At 47.1% G+C, this 27135-nt stretch overlaps 1 protein-coding gene across 3 annotated transcripts in view; it reads left to right on the top strand.

Moving 5' to 3' along the window:
* SGPP2 (sphingosine-1-phosphate phosphatase 2) overlaps positions 1–27135 on the top strand; it is a 109691-nt gene that overhangs the window by 19532 nt on the left and 63024 nt on the right. For all 3 annotated transcript variants that reach the window (XM_058703386.1, XM_058703400.1, XM_058703394.1), the window contains exon 2: positions 26658–26816. In XM_058703386.1, coding sequence (XP_058559369.1) covers positions 26658–26816 — 159 coding nt within the window. The remainder of the gene's footprint in view (positions 1–26657; positions 26817–27135) is intronic.

Raw genomic sequence — 27135 nt, 5'->3', positions numbered from 1 at the left:
TCTCGGATCCTCCCTCATTCCCCGTAAGAAAACTCTAAGTGAACATTTTGGAAGAAGTTGCTTCTAAGATTTCTGATGGAGCCATTCAGAGGAGGTGAAACTTACCAAATATCCAGTTCAGACAGCTGACGTTCTCCGATTTTAGAAAACAAGGAATGTGATGTCATGTGGAAAAATATTCGTGGAGATTCTGTTTTATTATTGTAGATGACGTGTAGATTTCATGCTTAAGACTAGAGTATTGTAAGTGAAGAGAATTCAAAAATGGGAAAAGACATTGTATGCGTGAGGAAGACGATAATGCTTTGAGCATGTAGGTGCCAAGACCCCTGCCCTCCGACCCAGGAGAGCATTAACTATGCAGTGACTGGGAAAAGGGGCCCTTTATGTTTACCCTTTTCCTTTGACTGTGTGCAGAGTTTTGAGAATAAGGCCACACCTCCAGGTCCCCACATGGGTATGGTAATGGTCGTCCCATGTGGGGTGAAGGTGGTAACTAACTGTCGCAGCCAGGAGGTAACCTTGCCTAGGGTGGTGGCTCCCTCTTAACCACAAAGCAGGGCCTTGGCAGTCCAAATGTTGGCCACATATGTGCTTTGTTCCCATGTGGTTTTACCTTTCTGGAGGTAGTGAGACCTTTCTAGAATTTGTGGCTTCCGTGGTTTTTTTTTTTAACTTTTATTTTATTTTGAGATAGAGGTGGGGGGAGAGAGAGAGAGAGAGAGCGAGCGAGCGAGCAAGTGCAAGTCGGGGAGGGGGCAGAGAGAGAGAGAAAATCCCAAGTAGGCTCCGTGCTGTCAGCACAGAGCCGGACACAGGGCTCGAACCCACGAATCACGAGATCCCGACCTGAGCCAAAACCAAGAGTCTGAGATGAAATCAAGAGTGAGACACTCAACCAACTGAGCCGCTCAGGTGCCCTGATCCTTGTTCACTTTAAACAGGGCAACAGGATGAAGAATGCGGACGATGAGACGGTTAATTTGGGGACACAGTACAGTAGGGGTTGAAATGGTGAGAGACAGGAGGTGGGGGAATGGCCAGCGTCAGTGACCGAAGTGTTTTCCCTCGATTCTGGTATTGATGGGAGAAGGGAGACAGTGGGATGAATCAGAGGCACCAAAACCAAATGACAGAACTTTTTTTTTTTTTTTTAATTACATGAGCAGTATGTATTTACTATAGGAGCTGTAAATAACCAAAAGTTTGAAATGAAATGGTCAGTCTCAGCACCCAGGTCACCCATAGATACTCCCTGTTACTATTTTGGGGTATAACTTTCTAGACACTTTTCCTGTGCATGTATTATATGCATCTTTCATAAAAATACTGTTTTCCAACCTGAGTTTCCAGTTGACCTACCTAGAGCTTTGTCCCACATCTACAAATATTTATTTACAGTATTTTAATGACTACATAATATCCCATTTTCTATCCATTGTTTTTTGCCAATTAAAATCATTTCCATTTTTCCTGATAGTGTAAACTCTACAATGGATGCCTGTGTGCGCGTCCTTATCGATTTGACTGAGGCATTTTGAATGGATTCGCAGGGCTTAGAGATAGATCCCTTCTTGGCCTCTTGTATCCAAAGATAGCTCAGCATTCTGAGCCTGAAGAATTTGGAGTTATTGACAGAAATGAGAAAATACGGAAAAAGGAAGAATTACAATTATAAAGAAGGGCACAGTTGATCCGTTAAGGTTTTTTTGTTGTTGCTTTTGGTTTTGTTTTGTTTTTGTTTTTTTGCTATGGGTAACAGTAAGCCCTATTAAGAGTTGGCTTGAAATTTTTGTTTTTCTCATGTAACAAGTCTAGGGTTGGGGAATGCTGACATTTGTTCAGCCGCTTCACAATATCATCGAGGACTCACGGTGCTGCTTTTTCCTTCTCCGTCCTTAGTTTGTTGGCTTGTTGTCTCGTGATGTGAAGATGGCTGCCGTTGCTCCTGGCATCATAGCCATGTTCAAGTTAGGAAGGAGGTGGGAGTAATGACAGCTGTCTCTGTCCTTTTTACAAAGAAAACCGAAGCTTATCCGGAAGCTCCTCCCTACCTCCTTACTTCTCACTGTCTGGAGTGGGTGGGGTGACACGGCCGCCCCCCAACTCCAAGTACGTTAGAGAAAGGAGGCCGTACGATTGTCCAGATTGACTTGCCCCATTGCCCGAGGCTCGACCTGAGTTTGGGCTCTGCTAACAAGCCAGAGGGGGCCGTGGGGCGGCATCTAGTAAGCAGTTCACGATGTCTCTGATCGCTACGCTTTGAAAAGCTGAGTTCCCGGGACATTTCGGAGGTATTGCTGGGGGCAGCAGGGAACCCTGGGATCCAGGCCCAGGCTGCACGGTGGAAGAGAGGAACGGAAGGGCCATCGCATGCCCATAGAAGGAACCACAGTAGATAAGTCAGGCACACGGGACAAAGTTGAATGGCAGATTATTCAGTTTGATGGAGCAAACTGTGACAAGTGGGAAGAACAGTACATTTATGTATTTATTTCCCCCGCCCCTTTATTAGACGGTATACCGGTGCTCTTATCTCCTCCTCCTAACGAGAACCTCTACTTCTCCAAATATTACCGAGGGCTTTCCCTGTGCCGAGCTGGGCGCTGGGGATCCAGGGGTGAATCGGGCGCGCAGAAGCCCGTGCACTGTTGGGTTTACAGACCAGCAAACGTGGCAGAACGGCAACCGGAGAAGCAGCTGCTGTCGGGTGGCAATAGCGCCACGAGGACACGTGCAGCTGGACAAAGGGGCGCGGCGTGCCTCTGCCACCCGCAGCAAGCCGGCTGCTGTCACCGCCTTACCGCCGAGGACACTGAGGCAGGCAGGCCGGTGTCCACGGCGGTATTCGGCAGCGCCTGGCCTCCGATCCAGATCGGGTTCCAGGGCACGTACTTGGGAACCTGCTCTTTGCCGTGACTTCTCGGCCGCCGCCGGCCAAGCACGGTGGTCGAAACTGCTGTATTCCGTGCCGTGAGCTGCCTGGACCCACCGGGACCAGGTTTGGAAGAAGGATGAAGACACGGCTCAGAGATCTCGATCTGTGAACCCCCCCCCCCCCACCACCACCGCTTGGGTTTGAACAAATACTGACAGGTGCATAAACTTGGGCAAGTTAGCCTCGGCGCAGCTGAATCGAGTGCCTGCCTAGGAAGAGCGTCCGAAGACAGTCCAGGTGATGGGAGCACGGCAAGTGCTTCGTAAGCACTTAATAAGTGTGCATTGTTGCCTTTGCTGGCTTTTAGAAGCTCTTGGCGTCCTTCGATGTTCTGCTCACAATGCAGAGCCAGTCTCGGGAAGACCTCATTTCTTTTTTTTTTTTTTTTTTCCTGTGCAGACGCCTCACATTCACAAATGTATAAACTGCAGACAGCCTGGTGGCCCGGGGAGGGATCGTGTTCTCCCGATGGCACATTTCTAAAGCACAGCATGCTCAAAATTTTATCCTCCCATTCGACATGCTTTTGCAGACGGCACAATATGGAACTGGTCAGACCCCTAATTATGACAGTGCTCCAGAGCCAGAATCCAATCATCCAGTTGACAAAGAACTTGGGACAGAGGAGGGTGGCCAGCTGTTCCCCATCTCCAGTGAGTAGAGAGTAGGAGGCAATGGCTTTAAGCTGCGTGAAGGATTTGGGTTATTTATGGCGGAATTTCCTGACGGTGAAGGTTGCCGAACATTAGGGCTGGATGAGAGAGCAGGGTTGTGGAATTCCCGTCTGTGGAGATTGTGCAGCACGTTCTTGTGTGTGTGATTCCTGCAGGTGGGGTCTTCCAGCCACACCCTCTGTCTCGTGTCTCCCTTTCTACCCATGTGGTGCTCGTGACCAAGTGACCCTTCTCGGAAAGGCTAGGGAGGCAGAGGCTGGTCGGCAGAGAAGGGAAGGAGCCATCTTGGTGAGGACACATGAGCACGAACTGGGTTAGTGACCCTTGCACCGACAAGCCCACCCAGGCCAGGTGAGAAGCAGAGATGGTCCCGTTGAGCGCTTGGCTGGACGCAGAGAACATAGGACAGCCCCGTAGGAGGATCACGGATTCTCCTCACAAGGCCCGTGGGCACTGTTGCTGGCCTTCAGTCCTTAAAAGAAGGACAGAATCTAGGGAGTCTGAACATTCTGGCAACGAATGTTTCAAAAGCCAGTTACGTGTAGGCTAAAGTGAGTGGATCCCTCGGCCGTAATTCAGAGCGCGGGGTGCTCTTCTGTGGCCCCTTCGATGCCAGGCCCTGTTGGCAAAGAGGAGGAAAATGAGCACGTCTCCAACTTCAAACAGGGACTCAAGGCAGCAGGATCCCGCCTCCAAGTGAGAACCTCCGTAGTCATGGCTTAGGACCCTACGAACTGCTGTCTTGTAGCTCAAAACTTATCAAATGTTGTCAATCAAGAATCTCAGCCTCCCCTGAGACTAGAACTTTCACCAACTGCTCCAGAGCCCCACGTTATTTCCTAGCGAACCATGCCTGGTGGACGAGGACGACATCAGCAGTCACGTGGTCAGCGTCCAAGTCCCATTAAGCCCGCCCTTCCCAAGACACTGTGGAAGCTCTCTTATCTGTCATAAAGGCATTTGTGGAAACTTCTCAGAGACCATCCTTCTCCTCTCTTCCCATCTTCCACATAGTTATAGGCTGCCATTTTCTACAAATACAGTTTATTATTTTTTTAAGTTTATTTATTTTTGAGAGATTGCGCGTGCAAATGAATGAGAGGCAGAGGGAGGGAGGGAGGGAGGGAGAGAGAGAGAGAGAGAGAGAGAGAGAGAAAATCCCATGCAGGCTCCACACTGGCAGCAAGGAGCCCCAAGCAGGGCTCGGGCTCACCCCGATGCGAGGCTCGAACTCCCAAACTGTGAGATCATGACCTGAGCCAAAGTCGGAGGCTGAACCCACTGAGCCACCCAGGCGCCCCACATACAATCCGTTTAAGACTAAAGGGACATCGCTGAGGATAGACCAATTGTTATCCACAGGCAGGCAGAGAGATTGCCTCTCCAAAGCAGAAAGAGTTCAGCTGTGGTCAGGATCCCAGATTCCACAAGGATTCTGGCGGAGATCATCTTGCTTACTGATGGGGCGGTTGCCTTAAAAGGTGTACTGGTGGGAGAGCGGCTGGCAGACCTCGTCACGGGACCCAGAAGGGGCCCACCTCCGACACCATGTCTCCCCTGAAGTCCCAGCTGGACTCCTGGAGGTGGGGACCATGTGTGTGGAGCCTTGGTCATGTGAGAGTAGAAAGAGAGACATGAGAACACCCTGCTTTTCTGTCTCCTGCCTTCCTGTGTGTCCTAAAACTCAAACTCAAACCAGCCCTCTGGGTAAATAGGGTAACAGATTCCCTTTTTTTTTTTTTTTTTTTTTTTTTAACCATTGAAGGTTTACCCTATCCTGAGTTATAAATATCAACCTCTTTGTGTATCTCCTTCATAGCATAAAAAACTGTATTCTGACCAAATGGATAACACTTTCTTGTTCTCATAATTAAATGGAATTCTCCCTCCCACCCCCGCCGTTTCTTCACTCCGAGTAAGAAACAGAAAATGAATAGAAACCATACTAAAGAGAAGAGAGGGAGGAAAAGCTGGAGTCAGAGACTTAAAAAAAACACAACTCCGCTCTAAACTTTCCAGAAGCAATTTTTCAGAGTGCCAATGAAATCAGTCATCTGGGGGATGTTTTGAAGGGAGAAAAGTGCTCTATAAAATGACTAGTGTATTTTCTTCGTGTGATCTGAAAAAAAAAAAAAGTATAATCCGTTTCTCGCCCATTGATGGCAAATACTTTGACAGTCATATTAATATTTAGAAGACACCTGTGACGGATGTATGGCATTCTCCAGCTGCCTCTTTATCTAGTCTAATACGTGTATAAAAAATTATTTTGATGTGCCAAGAGCCTAAATCCTCTGCATTATCCGTGGCTGGCTTGGAAAGTGTGGAACAGATGTCTGAGGGGCTGAAGTGCTCAGCCCTGAGCTGTTCTGGGAACCACAGCCACCTCCGATACAAGTGCCCCTTCTTTTATCTGAGGGGAAAGAATTCAGGGCTTGCCATGGTTTCCCGTTGACTGTAGTCTCTTAGCAGCTCTGAGGTTCAGGTTTCAGACTGATAACATGACAAAGGCACGAAAACTAAAAGAAGATAGATATCCAACGTCTTAAGTGAATGAAAGGAAGGAAGAGAAGGAAAAGAATAGTGATACGTTGATTTAAAACTGAGTCTTCGTGGGGGCACCTGGGTGGCTCGGTTGGTTGAGTGCGGGACTTTGGCTCAAGTCATGATCTCGCTGTTCGGAAGTTCGAGCCCCGCGTCGGGCTCTATGCTGACAGCTCAGAGGCTGGAGCCTGCTTCGGATTCTGTGTCCCCTTCTCTCTCTCTACTCCTCCCCCACTTGTGTTGTCTCTCTGTCTCAAAAATAAACTTAAAAAAAATTTATCCCCATAATCAGTGAGTGTGGTAGCAAGGTACATGGGAACCTATTGCCTAGTGGTGGTTGTTGGGTGCCCGGTGGGGTGATGGGTCATTACCACGGTCAACAGCTTCCGTTCACTCGGCGCTTTCTATATGCCAGGCGCTGTTCTAAATACTTCGTGCGCATTGATGCATTTAATTTTCACAGCTCTGGAAGGCTGACGCTTTCATCAGGGAGCCAGGGCCACACAGCTAGTGGATGGCAGGGCGAGGATCGAAACCCAAGTGTTCAGCCAGGGGGCCGAACTGCCTCTTTTGATTAGGCTGCCAGAGGCCATCTGGTAAATTTCCAGGACAGTGCAGGCATTTTTGTGAACATTTTGACTCTATCACGTCACTTTCTTCTGTAAAGGTCCCTTTGGGACCTCCAGGAATGAGACCTCTTCTGCTTTGTGTCTTTTTTTTTTTTTTTGCCAATGCAAATCGGGGACTTTTCTCTTAAACCTGCCAATAGTCTGAAGGTAGAGGGAGGAGAAGCGGGGGCGTTTTTGTCTTTCTAACAGAGATAAGGGAAGATGTATCCCCGCTGGCTCAGTGGATACTGTTCCTCTTGCCACGGTTCCGCGTTTTATATCCTTCTCTGGGCGTCAGACTCTGGAGAAAGGCAGCCAAGGTGAACTTGGCTACGGCTGTCTGCCACGGTGGAAGCCTTGATCCCGGAGAACCTCGGAGAGAAAGGAAGGAGTTCAGGGCTAATATGACTCTACTTTGTGATAAACTTTGAAGTGGCCTGTTATGCAAGGTCCTCACCTTGATGCAAATTACATTTCTCCTAACCGTGAACCACAGAGCTTTCATAGGTAAGGGGGACCCAAAATACATGTGGATTTGTTCCTGGATAGTTGTGCTTCTTAGAGTCGATCCCTAGGCTTTTTTGCTTGATTAGCTAGAAACTCGGCCGAGTCTGAGCCTTAGTTAGCGCTTCTGAAAATAAGGCAATTGGACCAAACAGTGGAGTTTTAAAAAAAAATAAATAAATAAACCAGTTTGGGCCCCACTCTGATCTGATAGATCAGACTGACTCTAGTGAGGTCAGGCATGTGTGTTTTCCACAACTCCCTGGGTGACCATTAAGAACTTCTAGGGGCACCTGGGCAGCTCAGTCGGTTAAGCGTCCAAATCTTGGTTTCCGCTCAGGTCATGATCTCGTGGTTCATAAGTGTGAGTTCCAAATCAGACTCTGTGCTGACAGCATGGAGCCTGCTTGAGATTCTCTCTCTCTCTCTCTCTCTCTCTCTCTCTCTCTCTCTCTCTCTCCCCCTCCCTCTCCCTCCCTCCCTCCCCCTCTCTGCCCCTTCCCCACTTATGCTCTCTCTTCTCTCTCTCCTTCTCAAAATAGATAAATAAACTTAAAAAAAAAAAAAGAACTTCTAGATTGTTCTAAGACCCCTTCTATCCAAACTGCATGCTGACAGCAGGCTCACCCTTTGTTGCTCTGTTTGTTCGTTCAACAAGTGTTCATCGGATGCCTGCTGTGTGGGAGCAGAACAGCAGCCACTGTGCTGGATGCTGGGGATTCCACAGGAAGGCGTTGGTCAGGCTCACTGCCTTCAACGAGCTTGCTGCCTAGTGTAGACAAACAGGTAAAAGAATAAGAAACTCCCAGGTGGGAGCCATGAAGAGAACCATGAAGAGAATAGAATAGGGTTGTGCAGTGGGAGCCACTGAGAGGGTGGCCAGAAAAGGCATCTCCAAGGGGAGGCTTTGAGGGGCTGGTATCTCAGAATTGAGAAGGAGGAGCCAGCCAGTGAGGCGGGAACATGCTTAAGGAACGAGTATTAAAAGAAGGCCAGAGGGACTGTTGTTCAACATAGTATTGGAAGGTCCTCGCCTCAGCCATCAGACAGCAGAAAGGAATAAAAGGCATCCAAATCAGCCAGGAGAAGGTCAAACTTTCACCCTTTACAGATGACATGATACTCTACATGGAAAACCCAAAAGATTCCACCAAAAAACTGCCGGAACTGATCCATGAGTTCAGCAAAGTCACAGGATGTAAAATCGATGCACAGAAATCAGTTGCATTCCTATACACCAATAATGAAGCAACAGAAAGAGAAATCGAGGAATCGATCCCATTTACAGTTGCACCAAAAACCATAAAATACCTAGGAATACACATAACCAAAGAGGTGAAAAATCTATACACTGAAAACTATAGAAAGCTTATCAAAGAAATTGAAGAAGACATAAAGAAAAAGGAAAAATATCCCGTGCTCCTGGATAGGAAGAACAAACATTGTTAAAATGTCAATACGACCCAAAGCAATCTACATATTCAATGCAATCCCTACCAAAATAACACCAGCATTGTTCACAGAGCTTGAACAAACAGTCTTACAATTTGTATGGAACCAGAAGAGACCCCGAATAGCCAAAGCAATCTTGAAAAAGAAAATCGAAGCTGGAGGCATCACAATCCCAGACTGTAAGATGTATTACAAAGCTGTAATCATCAAGACAGTATGGTACTGGCACAAAAACAGACACTCAGGTCAATGGAACAGAACAGAAACCCCAGAAATGGACCCACAAACGTATGGCCAACTAATCTTTGACAAAGCAGGAAAGAATATCCAATAGAATAAAGACAGTCTCTTCAGTAAGTGGTGCTGGGAAAACTGGACAGCGACATGAAGAAAAATGAACCTTTCTTACACCAGACACAAAAATAAACTCAAAATTGATGAAAAACCTCAATGTAAGACAGGAAGCCATCAAAATCCTCGAGGAGAAAGCAGGCAAAAACCTCTTTGACCTTGGCCACAGAAATCTTGTACTCAACACGTCTCCAGAGGTAAGGGAAACAAAAGCAAAAAGGAACTATTGGAACCTCATCAAAATAAAAAGCTTCTGCACAGTGAAGGAAACATTCAGCAAAACTAAAAGGTAATCGATGGGATGGGAAAAGATGATTGCAAACGACATATCAGATAAAGTGTTAGTATCCAAAATCTATAAAGAACTTATCAAACTCAACACCCAAAAAACAAAGAATCCAGTGAAGAAATGGGCAAAAGACATGAATAGACAATTTTCCAAAGAAGACCTCCAGATGGTGAATAGATACATGAAAAAATGCTCAACCTCGCTCATCATCAGGGAAATACGAATCAAAAACACAATGAGCTACCACCTCACACCTGTCAGAATGGCTAACATTAACAACTCAGGCAACGACAGATGTTGGCAAGGATGTGGAGAAAGAGGATCTCTTTTGCACTGCTGGTGGGAAGGCAAACTGGTGCAGCCACTCTGGAAAACAGTATGGAGGTTCCTCAAAAAACTAAAAATAGAACTACCCCACGACCCAGCAATTGCACTACTAGGTATTTACCCTAGGCGTACAGGTGTGCTGTCTTGAAGGGGCACATGCACCCCAATGTTTATAGCAGCGCTATCGACAATAGCCAAAGTATGGAAAAAGCCCAAACGTCCATGGACAGATGAATGGATAAAGAAGATGTGGTACACATGTGATACACACACACACAATGGAGTATTACTCGGCAATCAAAAAGAATGAAATCTTGCCATTTGCAACTACGTGTATGGAACGGGAGGGCATTATGCTAAGGGAAATTAGTCAGAGAAAGACAAGTATCATACGACTTCACTCATACGAGGAATTTAAGATAGTAAACAGATGAACATAAGGGAAGGGAAGCAAGAAGAATATGAAAACAGGGAGGGGGACAAAACATAAGAGACTCTTCAATTTAGAGAACAAACAGAGGGTTGCTGGAGGGGTTGTGGGAGGGGGCATGGGCTAAATGGGGAAGGGACATTAAGGAATCTGTCCCTGGAATCATTGTTGCACTATATGCTAACTTGGATGTAAATTAAACAATAAATAAATTTAAAACAAATAAAAGAAGGCCAGAGGGGTTGCAGCATAAAAAAGGAGGTGGGCCCCTAGAGAGAAAGGAAAGATGTGCAGTGGTCAGACCTCCAGCCTTGAACATGCATTTGGACTCCCAAGTGCAAGGGAGAGTCGTTCGTTGGAGGGTGGAGCCACTGTTTGTTTTGTTTGTTTTTAGAAATGAATTGGTTCTCTCTGCTTTACATTTTTTTAAATGTTTGTTTTTGAGAGAGAGAGAAAGAGTACAAGTGGGGGAGGGGCAGAGAGAGAGGGAGACACAGACTCTGAAGCAGGCTCCAGGCTCCGAGCTGTCAGCACTGAGCCCGATGGGGGTCAAACTCACCAACCATGAGATCATGACCTCAGCTGAAGTTGGACGCTTAGCCTACTGAGCCACCCAGACCCTCCTCTGCTTTACATTTGAATAAGGTCATTTTGGCTGCTCTATGATACTTGACGAGGAGGATTTATGAAATTACCACTTGATATTTGACCAGTTGGGCCTTTTTAAACCGAGAATAACTCACATACCACCCAATTCAGCCTTTTAGAATGTCTAACTCCGTGGTTTTTAGTACATTAGCCAAGCTGTGAAGTATCTGTGCAGCCATGTAGATAATGTATCACCACGCTCTACTTTTAGAATTTAAGAATAAATTGCGTTAAGTTGCAAAACTGTGACCGTATAAGAAATCATAGTAGCAACAACAGAGTTAAAGCAGGCTTGACTGGAACTATAGAAGAAAACATGAAAACTCTCTTCCCATTCAGCACATGCATTGGAACTTTCTGTGCTGTCCAAATTGGTAGCCATTAGTCACATGGGGCTGTTGAGCGCTGGAAATGTGACTAGTACAACTAACTGGATTTTTTAATCTAATTAAATTTAAATGTAAATGGCCACATATGGCTACCATATTGGATGGAGCAGCCGTATGGCAACTTACGAATTCATTCTTATCTGAGATCATCTTTCCCATGTCCCCTAGCTCCCCGGTTTCCAAAATGATTGAAATTTCGAAACATGTGCTATACAAATTGTTGTATTTAAATTTAATCCTCACTACAAAGAAAGAGCTACAGAGTTCCCACAAGGAATCCAGATGATGGGGTGGGGAGCGGGGGGGGGGGAAGGCAGAAGGGATAGGGGAGCCTGTTCTGCAAATACATCTGAGTGGGAGGCAGTTTGCTTGGCATCAGGCATGGGTGACATCTGTACCCTCACGGGAGGGCAGAGGAAGGTTGTGAGCTTGGCCTTGGCTTCACAGCTCAGCAGGAAAGAAAGAAATTCCAGAACCAGAATAGTTTGGAGGGCGCAAAAGTGAGGTTACTTCTCCTGCTCAGATGTTGGGTTGTGTGTGCCAAGAACAAAATCGCCCCCTTCTAGAATTCTGTTACCAAACCATCAGTTACGAAGAATTGGACAGCCAGGAGAGACTGTCCAAGCTCTCATGCTTAAACTCATTAAGTTTCTTCTTTCCCCCCAAAGTTCTAGTTAAGCTGTTTCTGTTATTCAAAAAAAAAAAAAAAAAAAAACCAAAACCAAAACAAAAACAAAAAAACCAGTTTCCAGAGGCTTGCTTTTTTTCCCCAACGATGTCCTTTTCCATCTTTTAGAAGAAGAAAAGTAGCTCAGGAGTGCCTTTTCTCATTGCTTTTTAATTCCTGGGAGTTCCCCCAAAAAACAACCCCCTTTTGTTTTAATCACCTTTTGTTTTGCAAATATGAGGCAAACATGAAAACTAACACATTTAAGATGATTCTTATCCTAAAGCTTCCTGTACTGTTTTGGAGCAAAAATAAATCCTTGGTATTTATTATGTATGAAGTAATGAAAAGATAATATGGCCTTTAATGAATAATTAACGTTTACCTATAAAATCTGACATGCTGGGGAGATCAGAAATACTCACTGCTTGATAAACTTAGAAGAAGAAAAAATGATCGACCTCTAAACCTGCAGGGTTTTAGGACAAGCGCACAACGGCACACAGAGATCCCATAGGTCAACATATTTTAAAGTCGTTCATTTAGCTGACGGAGCATTAAGTATGACACGTTGTGACCTCCTACTTTGACATCTGTATCTTCCCGCGACCTGGTAAGCCGGGTTCGTGTTTAGAATTCTCAGGCCTCCAGAGTTCCACACTGGAACGTTGCAAAGACAGGGAGCCAGCCTGTCACCCACTCAGCCAGGACTGCATGATGGACTGGCCATGTGCCTGGGCTCTGTCTACGTCCCCCACCAATGGCTAGCCCTCGGGTCTGGGGAGTGCACACTGGTGTTCCTGTCCAGACTAGGGAGGACAGACTTGGGGGGAGAGAAGGTGCAAGCCCTGTATGCAGGCTTAGGCATTTGAGCAAAGAATGCTGGGATCCCAAGAGCCTGGAGAACAGTCTAGAAGACTGAACACCTTCCCTTGGTCTGTGAGAAAGGAGTGGTTCAAGGATGGTCAATGTGGGGCACGAATCACAGAGTCCAGGGCATATAGGTCCTGGTAGCCTGGCTCTAAGGGCAGCACTGAATCCTGTAAGAGCCAGTGGACCATTTCAATGCCTCTGCGTTGAAAGAAACCTAACCGACCCCTTCAACCTCAGCCAACTGGGACCGCCTCTTAGCTGAGCTCCCCTTCACGATCCGGTTCCCCACGCGGTCGGTCTCTGTTACAGAAATCGGAAGTTTTCAGTTTGGGATTTCCAAGCTTCTCCAGGGCTTTTTATGTCTACTTTGAAGCTTTGTTGAGGTGCAATTCACATACCGTGCAGTTCGCCGCTTGCTTTGGTTTTCAGTCCACTCCCAGAGTTAGGCGGCCGCCACCGCGATCAGTTTGCAAGCATCTCCATCGTCCTAAAAAGAAATCCGTCCCCATTAGCGGTCTCTCCCCGCGGTGCCGACCCTCGGCGACCCCCAGTCTACTTTCCGTTGCAACGCACTTGCTTGTGCTTCCTGGAATGATTTCGTACCTTTCCAGTCGTTTCCCCTTGCGTGCTGCGCAGGCCTGGGGAGAACTGTATGGTTTCAGTACGTTCACACACGGTGTTTGTCTTCTCAGTATAGACAAACCATAGATTGTCTATATAGATTTGCTAATATAGATTAGCGCTTCTCGAGCATCAATATTCTCAACTTCTCGTATGCATGCAAATCACCTAGAGAGCTGCTTAAAATTCCCAGTGATCCTGCAGGTCTGGGATGAGACCTGAAATTCTGAATTTCAAACAAGTGGTCCCCATGCCGCCGGCGTGGGCGGCGAACAAGGACACACGTGACCCTGAAGTCATGATTTGCAGCAGAGCAGCCTCCATCTCAGACAGTGTGTCGAGGACTGTCTTAGCGGGGACGGTCGCCGTCGCGGCCTGGAGAGCTGCAGGAAGGGAGCCCGGGCGCGTGTGTGCGAGCCAGTGGACAGGGCTTTGCGTACATGGGCCTCCGTCCACCCTTCTGAAATCGGGGTGGGAGGACCCCCAACCCTTTTCTTTTTCTCTCCTCTGCCTGCCCATCGCGCCCTCCCTGATTCACCCTTGTCCCCCTCAGCAGCAGAATGCCACCGCCTGTTGAACTTGGTCGGGTTCCCTTGCTCATCGAGGCTGCAAACCCCACGTTTCTCTGACCATCTCTGACGCATCAGGGTCATCGGTTCTAGTCACACGGCACTTTCTGGAAATCTTGTTTTGTGAAAAGAAATGAGAACCACATTTTCCGCACGTTGGTATTTCCAGTGACTTCTGTGTCCTTAGGTCTAGGAACTGTGGTCCCCTGTGTGGCATCTGAATGAAGCATGTGGCAGCCGGTGACAGAGCTGAGCTGACACCTGGAGCCTACGGGTTTGTTCAGGGTGGGTCGTCGCGTGGCCCTGTGGCGTTCAGTCACCGTCCGCGGAAGAACTCGCCTTCTCTGGGTTTCATCAACTTGTTTTTGTTTCTGTGGTTTCTTGCTAAATAACTGTATCATCAGATCCCACATGACTCGGCCAAGGCCAAAAACAGAAAGGAAGCTTTCTTCGTCTTCCAGCGTGGCCGGTGGAGACTCTCGGAGTCGCCCAGCTTTTATCTCAGGGGCGAAATGGGAGCGGAGAGAGGCTCGCGTTGGTTTGAGGGACTGTGGGCGGCAGGGGCCGACTGGCTGTCACACCCTCCATGAGCACAGTGTGGGAAGCGGTTGGGGGCACCTGTGGTAGCCCGTCTGTGCCCAGCCCTTGGACGCTCTGCATCTGAAAGACGTGGGAGCTCACTGAGAAAGGACAGACTCCAAGGTGGCCATTTAGAGCACATCTCTGACCAGGTCATTCCTGGCTCACACTCAGTGCCACCCCCCCCCCCCACCATCACCCACGGTTCTCAGTACTCCTCTGTCTGCCTCCGGTCCCCTTCCGGCCCTGCCACCAGCAGACCTCCTTGTAAATACCTTACACTGTAGCTTACAGGATGTGGCCCAAGTCCGGGACACCGGCTTGCTGCCTCCGTGGCTCCACACTCACTGTCCCTTCGGCTGAATGCCCCCCCCTGCCCTTTGCCTTCTGTCACAGTTCCCCAGCCTCCTTGCCTCCTCGCCTCCTCTATGATGTCTTTGTTTTTCAAATCCTCTGACTCCTTTCCCTCTTCGTGTTCCACTATAAGTGGCTACTTCTGATGTTTTCTTATTATTTAGACTATTAATAAAAACAATGCAAATACAACTACTATTTATTGAGCCACATACCGAGTGTCTGATGTGGCACAATGTGGTTCACATACGTGACTTCATTTCCTCTTCCACGCATCCTTGCCAGGGAGCTGGTGTTATACCCACTGTGTGCGTGAAGATACACATATGCGCTTCACAAATGAGAAAGTTCAGGGCACCTGGGTGGCTCAGTCTCTTAAGCACCTGACTCTTGATTTCAGCTCAGGTGGTGATCTCACAGTTCGTGGGTTCGGGTCCCACATCAGACTCTGTGCTGAAGCTCAGAGCCTGGAGCCTGCTTTGGATTCTCTGTCTCCCTCTCTCTCTGCCCCTACCCTGCTGTCCCTCTGTCTCTGTCTCTCTCTGTCAAAAATAAATAAACATTAAAAGAAAAAAAAAAAAAAAACAGAACAAAACAAAAAACGGCATTCACAAGGCACAAAGAAACCAGAGTGTGCCAGGGACAGGCTGGGTGGGGAGGACCATTGTTCTGACCCAGCATGGTTTCCTTCTTAGTGCCCTTTCATGTGTATACACACTATTTCAAAGCTTTTCCTACATCTATTTTTGTGATGAGTGGCTTTAAACTTGCTCAGAGAGAGCCTTGCGGAGGGAACTGCAGTTTGAGAACATGATGGAAATTGGTGGAACCTCCCCAGCTTTTTTCATGTGGACGAGGTTTAAGGGGATTGCAGAGGGGGTGAGGGTCTTGGGAAACAGCCCCTCCCTTCCATCCGTCCATCCACCTGTCCTTCCCGGATCTCTCCCATCTGATGCCCTTCGATGCCCACTGCCGTTTAGTGACAGTGCCCCAGGGCGCGGGGGTGGATCGAGAAAGAAAAATGGTTCCAAAGTACTATGTTTACCATCTTGGATTCCCAGAGAGCTCAGAGAAGTAGAAGGCTGGATTCAAAAAACGGGCACAGGTAGCACGGAGAAGGTTTATTTGCTTTTCTCCCTCTCCATCCGTGTCCACACACACCCACTAACACGCTCGCCTTCAGCAAAGAAAACTCCAAGTTTTGGGTCTTGTATGGAAACCAATTTGACAATAAATTTCATATTAAAACAACAACAGCAAACTCCAAGTTAAAAATTCTGTGTCTCTTTTGCCCAGAGGAACAAGAAAGAAGCAGGAAAGCCTCTGGATAAAATCCCCTTGACTTCGGGCGCAAAGCTGTCGGACTTCCATTTCATTTTTGTAGCACTTAAATGTTTGTTTTTAAATCTGTGTATGCGAATGCTCACCAAGAAGAAAACCTTGTATGTGCCCAGATAACTTTCTAACATTTCTAACATAACTTTCTAACATAAAGAGGCATCCGGTGGTGCCTCTTAATGCTGTAGAAAATGTCTTCTGAAGGGAATTAGGAATTGGGTAAGTTCCCGCCACGCTTTTAAAACAGAACGGAATCAGCCCTTCCAAGTTCTGGATGCAGAGTGTGTGTGTTGGGGCGGGAGGGGTGGGTGAAATTCCTGGGTTAAAACTAATGAACTCCAAGCTTATGAGACTGCTTCTTGAACATATAGCTCTTCCAAATGTCATTTTGATAAGTTAATATAAACGAATCAGAAACATCTGCACCAAAAATCCCCCTGAATACGCAAGGGCTTAACAATTAGGGGGAAGAATGTTTCGTACAATGTGTTTCAGGTTTTAGCAGATCCAAAATGTTTTTGGAAAACAGTTAAGTTCTTAACACATTTTGAGAATTTAAAGGGCGGCTGGTTGTCCCATGCCTCCCCTCCCCCCTTTAAAAACGGGAATGGTTATTCCTGTTCTTTGTGTTGACTCCTGCCCTGTTCTTATTGCCTGGGGAGGAAATTCTCCCAGCAGAGGCCCCATCTTTAGTCTCTGCAAAGGGCTGTCCTTCTCTCTCTCTCTCTCTCTCTCTCTCTCTCTCTCTCTCTCTCTCATTCCTAGATTTGCTTCGTAAGCAAATAATTGTGTGTGTCAGACACCGGGTTCTGAAAGCAATGATGAGACCGTGTTCTGTCGAGTTGGAGGACTCGTTTCTAGATTCAGGTGGGGGCATGGTTGCCGCCGTGGGTCACTGTCACAGTCTCACCATCTTTGACAACTACTGGTCCATCCTTTCTGCCGGTGCCCAGTCTGAGTGCCAGCTCTTAAGGAAAAGAAACACAAGATATCAGATGTGCAGAGGATGAGCTGAAAGGTGATGGGTTGGCAGGAGAACAAAACAAAAACAAAAAGCACCAAAAACAAAGCTCAAACTCCGCTAAACCCCCCGCTGTGAACAAGGGCCACCTTGTGTTCAGTCCTCTCTAGCTGCTCTTATTCTGGGACACAGACTGGGGGACCCTGACACATGCCAGCTGAGCAGATGATTATGGCTCACACACAGTCTCCTTTCGAGCCCTTTCATTCAGAGAAGTTGTCCTTCCATTTTATTTCCATTTTATTGACTTCCGGTGTCGCCATCCTGAAATTTTAATCACTGAACACCGACTAGCCATCCGTGAGATCACCCAACTTGTAATTCTATCTGGATGTCAGGACGAGAGAAGAAACCCATGCTCATTCTTGTTTCTTCTGTTTCCCCTTTCAAGGGACACGGCCAGTCCTTCTCAGGCTTCCTAAGTAATTGTCATGTAATTGTCTTTATAGGTTGGAAAGTCTTGATTCCCTGAAAATAGTAATAATAAGGGCAATTAATTAAAAGGACTGGGAGCCTATTAGCAAAGAGATGTGACTCTAGGAAATCATGTGGCTACCTGACTGTGGAAGCAGTGTGACTCCACCCCAGTTTAAGTTCAGCGCTGCTAATTAATGGTATTTTCTCATGAAGTTTAAGAAATCAAAAAATGAAAGAGTTAAAGCAGGGCTGCTTCTCACTGTTTCTGACCCAAGATTTGTTCTAGTCTTGTTGGAGTAGATCACATCAGGCTCTTATCTGAAACTGTTTCAGTGACTGTCGGTGCCTCCCTAAATCCCAAACCGTCATGTTCCAGTGCGCTTTGGGGTTTTTTACTAAGAGGTCTCTCTCTCTCTCTCTCTCTCTTTTTAAAAAATGTTTATTTATTTTTGAGAGAAAGAGAAACAGAGCATGAGCAGGGGAGGGGCAGAAAGAGAGGGAGACACGGGATCTGAAGCAGGCTCCAGGCTCTGAGCTCTCAGGACAGAGCCCAATGAGGGGCTCGAACTCATAGACCGCGAGATCATGACCTGAGCCAAAGGCAGCCGCTCAACGGACTGAGCCACCCAGGTGCCCCTAAGAGGTCTCTAACCCTCAGACCCTAAAGGAACCGGCTCACCTCCCAAGGCGGGGTCCAGCTCAAAGGGGTGTTCCGTGAAGAGCAACCCCCAACACACACATGCCCCCTTTGTATTACATTATCTGGCTTTAATTTTATCATATTGCTAACTGAAATAATCTTATAGTTAACCTTCCATCACTGCAGTGCAAACAATGAACCAATGATCGACACAGACACGACCTCTGTTTAGAAAAGATTTGCCATTTTCAATTTCCCTTGATTTTATTTTTAAGTCATCTCTCTACCCAGCATGGGGCTCAAACTTACAACCTTGAGATCAAGACTTGAATGCTCCACCACCTGCAATAGCCCGGTGCCCCTTCAATTTTCTTTTTAAAGGTTGGGCGTTGCTTGGTTTGCACTTGGTGGATGGACATGATAGTGTCTCATAATAGCCTGGGGGGCCTGGGTGGCTCAGTCGGTTGAGCGTCCGACTTCAGCTCAGCTCATGATCTCGTGGCTTGTGAGTTCGAGCCCCGCGTCGGGCTCTGTGCCGACGGCTCAGAGCCTGGAGCCTGCTTCGGATTCTGTGTCTCCCTCTCTCTCTGCCCCTCCCCTGCTGGTGCTCTGTCTCTGTCTCTCAAAAATAAATAAACATTAGAAAAAATAAAATAAGTAGCTTGAGGGAGTGTTTATTTTATAAATATTCCTGCAGTGTGCAATGGCACGTCCACCAAAGCCTAGTCTTTCAGAGAGAAGTAGCAGGACCAAAACCTTGCAAATTACAGATTCTATTGAAAGAAGAGTCACCGGGGCGCCTGGGTGGCAGTTGAGCGGCTGACTTCGGCTCAGGTCATGATCTCACGGTCTGTGAGTTCGAGCCCCGCCTCGGGCTCTGTCCTGAGAGCTCAGAGCCTGGAGCCTGCTTCTGATTCTGTGTCTCCCTCTCTCTCTGCCCCTTCCCTGCTTGCTCTCTGTCTCTCTCTCTCAAAAATAATAAACAATAAAAATTAAAAAAAAAAAAAAAAAAAAGAGACACCAAGTTCTGTGAATTTGCCCTTCTCCATCTCTGGGCTCTAGATTAGAAATTCTGGCTGAATAGATACAAGGTAGAGTTTTCATCCTGAATCCGTTGCCTTTTGGGACATTTGTCCCAACCACAGAAGGTACTTTTCCGGGGAGGCCCTGGTCTCCATAAATGGCTAATGATCTGGACACCATAGGCTGACAGCCCTCTTCTCCCACAATCCCAAGCACAAGAAGGTATCGCCTGTCTCGAAAAATGATCGTGGGCAAGCTTGTGCCCAATGTGGCAACCCTCAGAAATGGGTGAGGGTGAGCGTGCAGGTTGAACACGCGCACGCGAATGCAGACGTAACTCGAGGTGACAGAGAATTTCCCCAGTTGGGCTTAAAAAAAAATCAGAACTTCCTCCCAAACCATCAGTCTTAACGGGATATGGCATACTTTCTTCTTAGTTTTTACCTTTCCTTAAGTTCATTCATAATGAAAGAAAGAAAGAAAGAAAGAAAGAAAGAAAGAAAGAAAGAAAGAAAGAAAGAAAGAAAGAAAGAAAGCAAGCTGGGGTGCCCAGGTGGCTCAGTCGGTTGGGGGTCGGACTCTTGATCTCAGCTCGGGTCAAGATCTCATGGTTTGTGAGTTCAAGCCCCGCGTCAGGCTCTGCGCTGACAGTGCGGAGCTGCTTGGGATTCTCTCTCCTCTCTCTCTCTCCGTTCCTATCCCTCTTTATCTCTCTCTCTCTCATAAAACAAATAAAAATAAAAACCTTAAAAAAATAATAAAGCAAACTGCTGCCTCCCTATCAACAGAGAACATAAGGACAGACGCCCCTGCCTACGGAGGTCAGAGAACCTTGTTTTCGAGCCGGGATTCCGCAGGGTGCTAACAGTGGTACAAACATTCCCTTTAAGGAAATAAGGTTTGTCATCCAGGAATTTATGCAAACCCTTCTCGATAAAGGCAAGGAGCCCAAGATGGCTGCCTTCTTTCCGCATTATCAGGTGGCTATTTGATCCTGCTGCTACTTCGGTGGGGCGTCTCTTACACCTGTCTTCCCTTTAGTACTTCCTGCTATCGAGGTGCCTGTCTGGGCTCAGATCCTGTGTTCAGACCCTACTGGAGGGTTGTCCATGGACTTTGCTAACTGTCCCCTTCTGGTTTGCCACCAGCATTTCGACCTGTTGCTTTGATCACGCTATCCTATGCTCCTAAACTCCCATTGAGACTTCCTCTAACAGGGAGGATTAACTCTGAGAGCTTGACTTTTTTTTTTTTTTTAATGTTTATTTATTCTTGACTGCGAGAGCTCGAGCAGGGGAGGGACAGAGGGGGGAGGAGGGACTGAGGATCCTCAGAGGGCTCTGCGCTGACAGTTTAGAGTCCGACACGGGGCTCGATCTATGACCTGAGCCGAAGTCGGACGCTCAACCGACTGAGCCACCCAGGCGCCCCTTGACTTTTGGCTTTAAAAGCTCTTCAGGGGGCTGAACTTTCTACTCAAAGCGTGGTCCGAGGCTTGGCAACTTGGCAACATACGGATCACCTGGGAGATCGGTGGCCCGCACAGCATCCACCCCCCCCCCAGGTGATCCTTCAAAAGCTGCACTTTAACAAGGTGCCCCAGGTGACCTGCATGCGTTTCTGAGAAATCTTGACGGCTACATCCTCGTCCGTGGCTGGCAGCTCTTTTGTTTTCCCGCCCGGCTCTGCACGGACTGCTTTGCACACTCTATCAGCGCTACTGATTTATTTAATCTTGCCGGCGTCGCTGAGTGGTAAATACTGTTATTATTCCCATTTGCAGAAGGGGAAACTGAGGCCCTGGGAGATCGTGTCATTGGTGTGAGACTATTCAGGTAGCGTGTGGGGGAGCAGCTGGGATTTGCTGGGAGACCTTTGCCTCCGGAGCCCGTGTTCGTGACCCCCGGACATTGGGCCTTTCCCTCTCCCTGGCCTGTTGTCACAGGCCATCTGCTCTGCGTTCAGTGGCTTCTTCCTCCTCAGTCTGTAAAGCTTCTCTAAACCAAGGCCATGGTGAAGGGAGTGCTGCTGTTCCGTGTGTTTTATAAAAGAGCTTTGGGTCTTAAACTTTTCTTTTTTACATTTATTTATTTATTTATTTACTGTTTTTATTTTTGAAGGGGAGAGACAGAGCATGAGTGGGGGAGGGGCAGAGAGAGAGGGAGGCACCGAATCCGAAGCAGGTTCCAGGCTCGGAGCTGTCAGCACAGAGCCCAACGTGGGGCTCGAACTCACAAACTGAGAGATCATGGCCTGAGCCAAAGTCGGACGCTTAACCGACTGAGCCACCCAGGTGCCCCTAGCTGTATTTATTTTATTTTTATTTTTTTTAATTTTTTTTTTCAACGTTTTTTATTTATTTTTGGGACAGAGAGAGACAGAGCATGAACGGGGGAGGGGCAGAGAGAGAGGGAGACACAGAATCGGAAACAGGCTCCAGGCTCCGAGCCGTCAGCCCAGAGCCCGACGCGGGGCTCGAACTCACGGACCGTGAGATCGTGACCTGGCTGAAGTCGGATGCTTAACCGACTGCGCCACCCAGGCGCCCCAAGCTGTATTTATTTTTGACCGAGAGAGTGCAAGCGTGAGCTAGGGAGGGGTAGAAAGAGAGGGAGACACAGAATCCGAAGCAGGCTCCAGGCTGAGCTGTCGGCACCCTAACGCAGGGTTCGAACTTACGAGCCGTGAGATCATGACGTGGGCTGAAGTCAGATGCTTGACAGACTGAGCCACGCAGGCGCCCCTGGGTCTTAAACTTGTTTTTTTTTTTTTTAATTTTTTTTAACGTTTATTCATTTTTGAGAGACAGACAGAGCATGAGTGGGGGAGGGGCAGAGAGAGAGAGGGAGACACAGAATCTGAAACAGGCTCCAGATTCTGAGCTGTCAGCACAGACAGGGGCTCAAACTCACAAACTGAGAGATCATGACCTGAGCCGAAGCCGGACGCTCAACCGACTGAGCCACCCAGGCGCCCCTTAAACTTATTTTTAAGGAAGGCCGTGCCATCCCCCACGTAGATTTGATCCCCCTTAGCCCTAGACGGTGAGTTTCCTATTGCTGCCATTTAAAGTGCACAGCTGAACACCATCGCCCCAGAGGGGAATTCCTGTAGGCTCTGTCTCAAACTTGACCTTTGGAAAACGCATTTACAGCTCAGGTCTGAAAAAAACCAACAGAGATAAGGAAAACGACCTTGCAAGGACATTGGTGCAGAGTTTATCAAATCTTTTCAAGACCTCGAGGTCGGAATACCTATCTAGCCCCCCGGTACTCAAGGCCCAAGGTTAATTACAGAAAGCTACGCGAGGTCTGACAGAAATTAAGGTCTGTGGTTTTCAAACTGACTTCTGACCTATTTCAAGGAGGCATTCCAGAAAAAGGCTTGGGGCTTCAGGGTGGGCTGGCCTGAAAATAGGGGTTCCCTAGACCTCCCCTCACTTTCAAACAGTTAGTACAGACTTTCTTATTTTATATAATAGGCGCTGGGATAACTTTCCCCATCTATTTGTGTGTGTGTGTGTGTGTGTGTGTGTGTGTGTATTAAAAAGCAGCTGAAATAATCAGACTCCATCCTTTTCAGCGGAGGCCCCTGAGGTGCAGAAAGGTGCACTGACTTCCCCAAGGTCACTTATTGTTTGGCTAAAAGCTATTCCTTGTATCCCTCCTCCTTTGAAAGCTCAAAAGCCGGGCCCTCTGCCAAGTCTGTTCAGTGTTCGCTCCTCTGCCCTCTGGGTCAGCCCTGATTCTATTCAGTGGTGCTGACCTGGCTATATTTCCTTGGCGTTCAGGACTCCTCCGTGCGTGTTTGGAAAACAAAACACCGTTCAGGTGTTCCCGGGGCGGCGCTGAGTCCAGAAGTCGTGTATCTGCTTGAATTTTCAGGACAATAAGGCCACAAATAAAACACACAGAGGAGACTCTCCATGACATTTTGCAGTTAGTAATAACGGGTATGTGGTCATTTCCATCTCACCGTTCCTGTTCACTAGAAACTTCTTCATCTGGCTTTGCGACAGATAGGCACCCTGAGAAGTATTTTATTTCTAAAAGTGGTTCTCCACCCGCCTAAGTGTTCAATGCCTTTATGATCTTTTGCCTAAAAAACTTAGCTGCTAATCCCCGCTCCCTCGGTTCACGCCCCAGAGACACTGCCCACAGCCTGGCCTGTCGGCGCCCATGTGTGGCTGGTTCTACAGAAATATAGAAGCAGAGTTCCGGGACCTGGTTGCCTATCTCCCAGCTTTTACTCCTCTCTCTGCCCCTGGCTCTATACCATTTCTATTTCTAACCCCTGTTTCTTCTCCCTCTAATTGTTCCCGATGGGACCAACACTGGAATTCTTGTTATTTCCAAAGAGATACTGAAGTCATCTGCTCTGAGATCTCCTGCAAGGGAAACGTAGATTCTTGTTCTGAAAAGACAAGCACCCGATTGTTTTATTTAGGTACCTATAATTACCGAGAATTTGGACGAAGATATTGGCTCTCATGCTACTTAATTACATATTCAGAGATGTTATCTAAAAAAGCCTTTGGGCGTCCTATATATACGCGGATATTTTTAGTTTCACTTTTGCTTCTTCTGTCCCTGAGAAGAGTTAGAGAATATCTAGCTCTCCTCCAAAAAAAGAGAATTCCCAAGAGCTTGTAAAAAGCAAGTCTGAAGATATTAATTAGTAATATGCAACTCTAAAAAGTGGTTTGCTATCCTCCCTGACAGTCTTTCAATTATTTACTAGGATTAAGATCTTGAACTTGGTCTCAGGTAAATCTTTAGGGTAGGGAAATGGTTGTCGCCGCGTGTTTCTAATGTCCTATAACATTTGAGTACTGTGCAGTGACACGAGAGAGGAGTTTGACCCTTTTCAGAGTTTGGGAAATTTCTCCCTGTAAAGCCTCCAGCAGGACTCCTTGCTGGGTATACTGGTAGCTGGTGGGTTAAAATAACTAATCTTTATGGACAAAGGGGCTTTTCACAGGCTTTGCCTCAAGGGCGGGCCTGCAGGATGGATGTTTATAAAACAGAAGCTGCAGAGATTAATCCTCGTATCCGAGAGAAGTTTTGTCATTTGTCACTATTTTATTGGTCCTTGTCCTGCAAATCCAGCCATAATATCTCGGCAGAGAGGTGAAACTATGCTCTTCCTCATTTAATTCGTTTTGAGCATTGTCGTCTCTCCTACTTAGGACGGATCTATTTCCACTCTGACTTGAATTTACATTTAGAAGTAAAGCCTGTCCCTCAAGAGAGATGAATTTTGAGTTTACAACCTGTGCTTGCCCCTGACCGGTGACTTTCTCCAGGGCCACTGCAGGGTACTTTTTGGCTTGAGGCTGAATGCTTGAACTTCCCATGACTGGAGCTGAGAGCAGGTGTCAACTTCCCCCTGAGTCCTGTGCCTGGGGGCACGTAGAGGTGCTGGGATTAAATCAGGAACCTTTTAGGAGAGAGGAGTGTGTGCTTGGCAGGCAGCCAACATTGTCAAGTCCAGTTAATATTCTCACAATTTCCAAGGTCATCTTTTTATTATTATTATCATTATTATTCCTAAAGTGTAAAAGTAATCTTGGCTTTTTGCAAGGCCTCAAACACAGTTTGGTCCTTTACAAATTCATTCCCCCGAACAGTACTCTTTGGCGCCCCTCACAGGAGCTCCTTGAAGCCAGGTACCACGCCTGGCTCTTCTAAATATTCTTGGCGCTCAGCACAGGTTCCGGGTCCGTCGTAGGCACATTTCTTTGCAGAATAAACGTGTGCCACTTATTCTCCGAATTCTCCCAGGACTCGAGGACCCCGGACTTTGTGTAAAACAAAGCAAAGCCAAAGAAAGGGGCCACCTTCTCCCCCTTTCTCAGTGTTGGCATTTTGCTTTGATTTTATTTATATAAAGACTATGCCAACTATAAATAGCATTAAAACTGATTTTTTTGGGGGGGGTTATTTAATAGGGTGACAATGTTTTTGTTAACTTGTTACTGATATTAATTTAAGGACATTCGTCATATTTTAAAATAGGTTGTCTGCCTATTCCTATTTTAACCTACCCTTCAGTCCTTTTTTTTTTCCACCTGCCTATTGCAGGGATAAGAGGAAGGGAAAGGGTGACCGAAAATAGAATTGCATGTTAGCAGCCCCTGCATGCACTTGATGTGTTTCTTAAACCATCCCCGTACTGCGTTGACTGTCCTAGTTCCATTTTAAAGATAACCTGGGGCACCTGGTTAAGCGTCCGACTTTGGCTCAGGTCATGACATCTCGGTGGTGAGTTCGAGCCCCACCTTGGGCTCCGTGCTGACAGCTCAGAGCCTGGAGCCTGCTTCCGATTCTGCGTTTAACCTCTTCTCTCTGCCACCCCTCGCTTGTGCATTCGCTCTCTCACTCACTCTCCCTCTCTGAAATAATAAATGAATAAACTTTAAAAAATAAAAATTAAAGGTAAACTAAAAAGACACACTGGTAAGTGATTTTTCCAAAGTCTCTGTATTGGTTATCCACGGCTGCTGCCACAAGTTACCCCAAGCTTAGTGGCTTAAAATAAAGTTATTCTCTTACAGCTGTGGAGGTCGGAAGTCCAAAATGCTTCTTATTCGGACGAAATCAAGGCGTCACGGGGGCTACATTGCTTCTGGAAGCTCAAGGGGAGAATCTGCTCCCTTATTTCTCCAGCTTCCAGAAGGTGCCCTGCGCTGACTCGTGGTCCCTCGCCCCATCTTCAGATGACACTCCCCTTGACTTCCTGCCTCCCCCCTCCTATTTTGTAAGGATCCTTGTGACCACACTGAGCCCAACCAGATAATCTCTCCATCTCAACATCATTACTTATACCTGCAAGGTCCTTTTTTGCCGTGTAAAGCAGCAAATTCACAGATCCCTTGGGGTGTGGAAATTGTTGGGGATGTTATTCCAGCCCCCACAGTCCTAGCCCCAGAGCATATTCTAATATACAGAACTCCATACAGAGTTCACCTTCCGTGCACAGGAAACAGTTTTTGGCTCTTTCGTTCGCCCTCTAATTGCTGAGCGATTACCTACAATTGCTGAGCAAAATACATACAATTCATAGTGGAAGCACCTTGGCAGTTGAATTCCTGGGGAGTTTTAGAGGTTTTTAATTTTTTTTTTAATATTTTTTAACGTTTATTTATTTTTGAGACAGAGAGCATGAATGGGGGAGGGGCAGAGAGAGAGGGAGACACAGAATCAGAAGCAGGCTCCAGGCTCTGAGCCATCAGCCCAGAGCCCGAAGCAGGGCTCGAACTCACGGACCGCAAGACCGTGACCTGAGCCGAAGTTGGACGCTCAACCAACTGAGCCACCCAGGCGTCCCTAGAGGTTTTTAAAACTGGCCTCGTGGTGACCTGTTGGATGAACTCAGAGCCTTCTCACTTTTGTCTTCTAGGCTTCTGTACAGAAGTACATTGTGAAGAATTATTTCTACTATTACCTATTCAGATTCTCAGCCGCTTTGGGTCAAGAAGTGTTCTACATCACCTTTCTTCCGTTCACGCACTGGAATATTGATCCTTATTTATCCAGAAGACTGGTCATCATATGGGTTGTAAGTATCCTTATTACCTTCTAACCACTGCTACTCCCACAACCGTGACCTGCTTTGGCATTCAAGGACGTTGTGTATATGTTCTTTAAAAGAAAAAAAAAATCGCTTAGAGTTGAATTTTCAGGTGCTTTACTTTGGAAAAGTAACAGGACAAATTAAAAAGCTATGAACACAACTTGTTTTGTTTGCAAACAGCAAGCAAACCCATGGTTCATGTACGTTGTCATACACCCCCGTTTGGGGGAATAAAACGGGAAGAGAGAGATGATGTGATGTGCAGAGAAGAAAGGACATTTCTGGGAGCCCTTGTAAGGGCAGG

This window comes from Neofelis nebulosa, chromosome 2 (genome assembly GCF_028018385.1).
Source record: "Neofelis nebulosa isolate mNeoNeb1 chromosome 2, mNeoNeb1.pri, whole genome shotgun sequence".
In the NCBI taxonomy this organism is placed as follows: Eukaryota; Metazoa; Chordata; class Mammalia; order Carnivora; family Felidae; genus Neofelis; species Neofelis nebulosa.
This window is presented reverse-complemented; position numbering and strand designations above follow the sequence as displayed.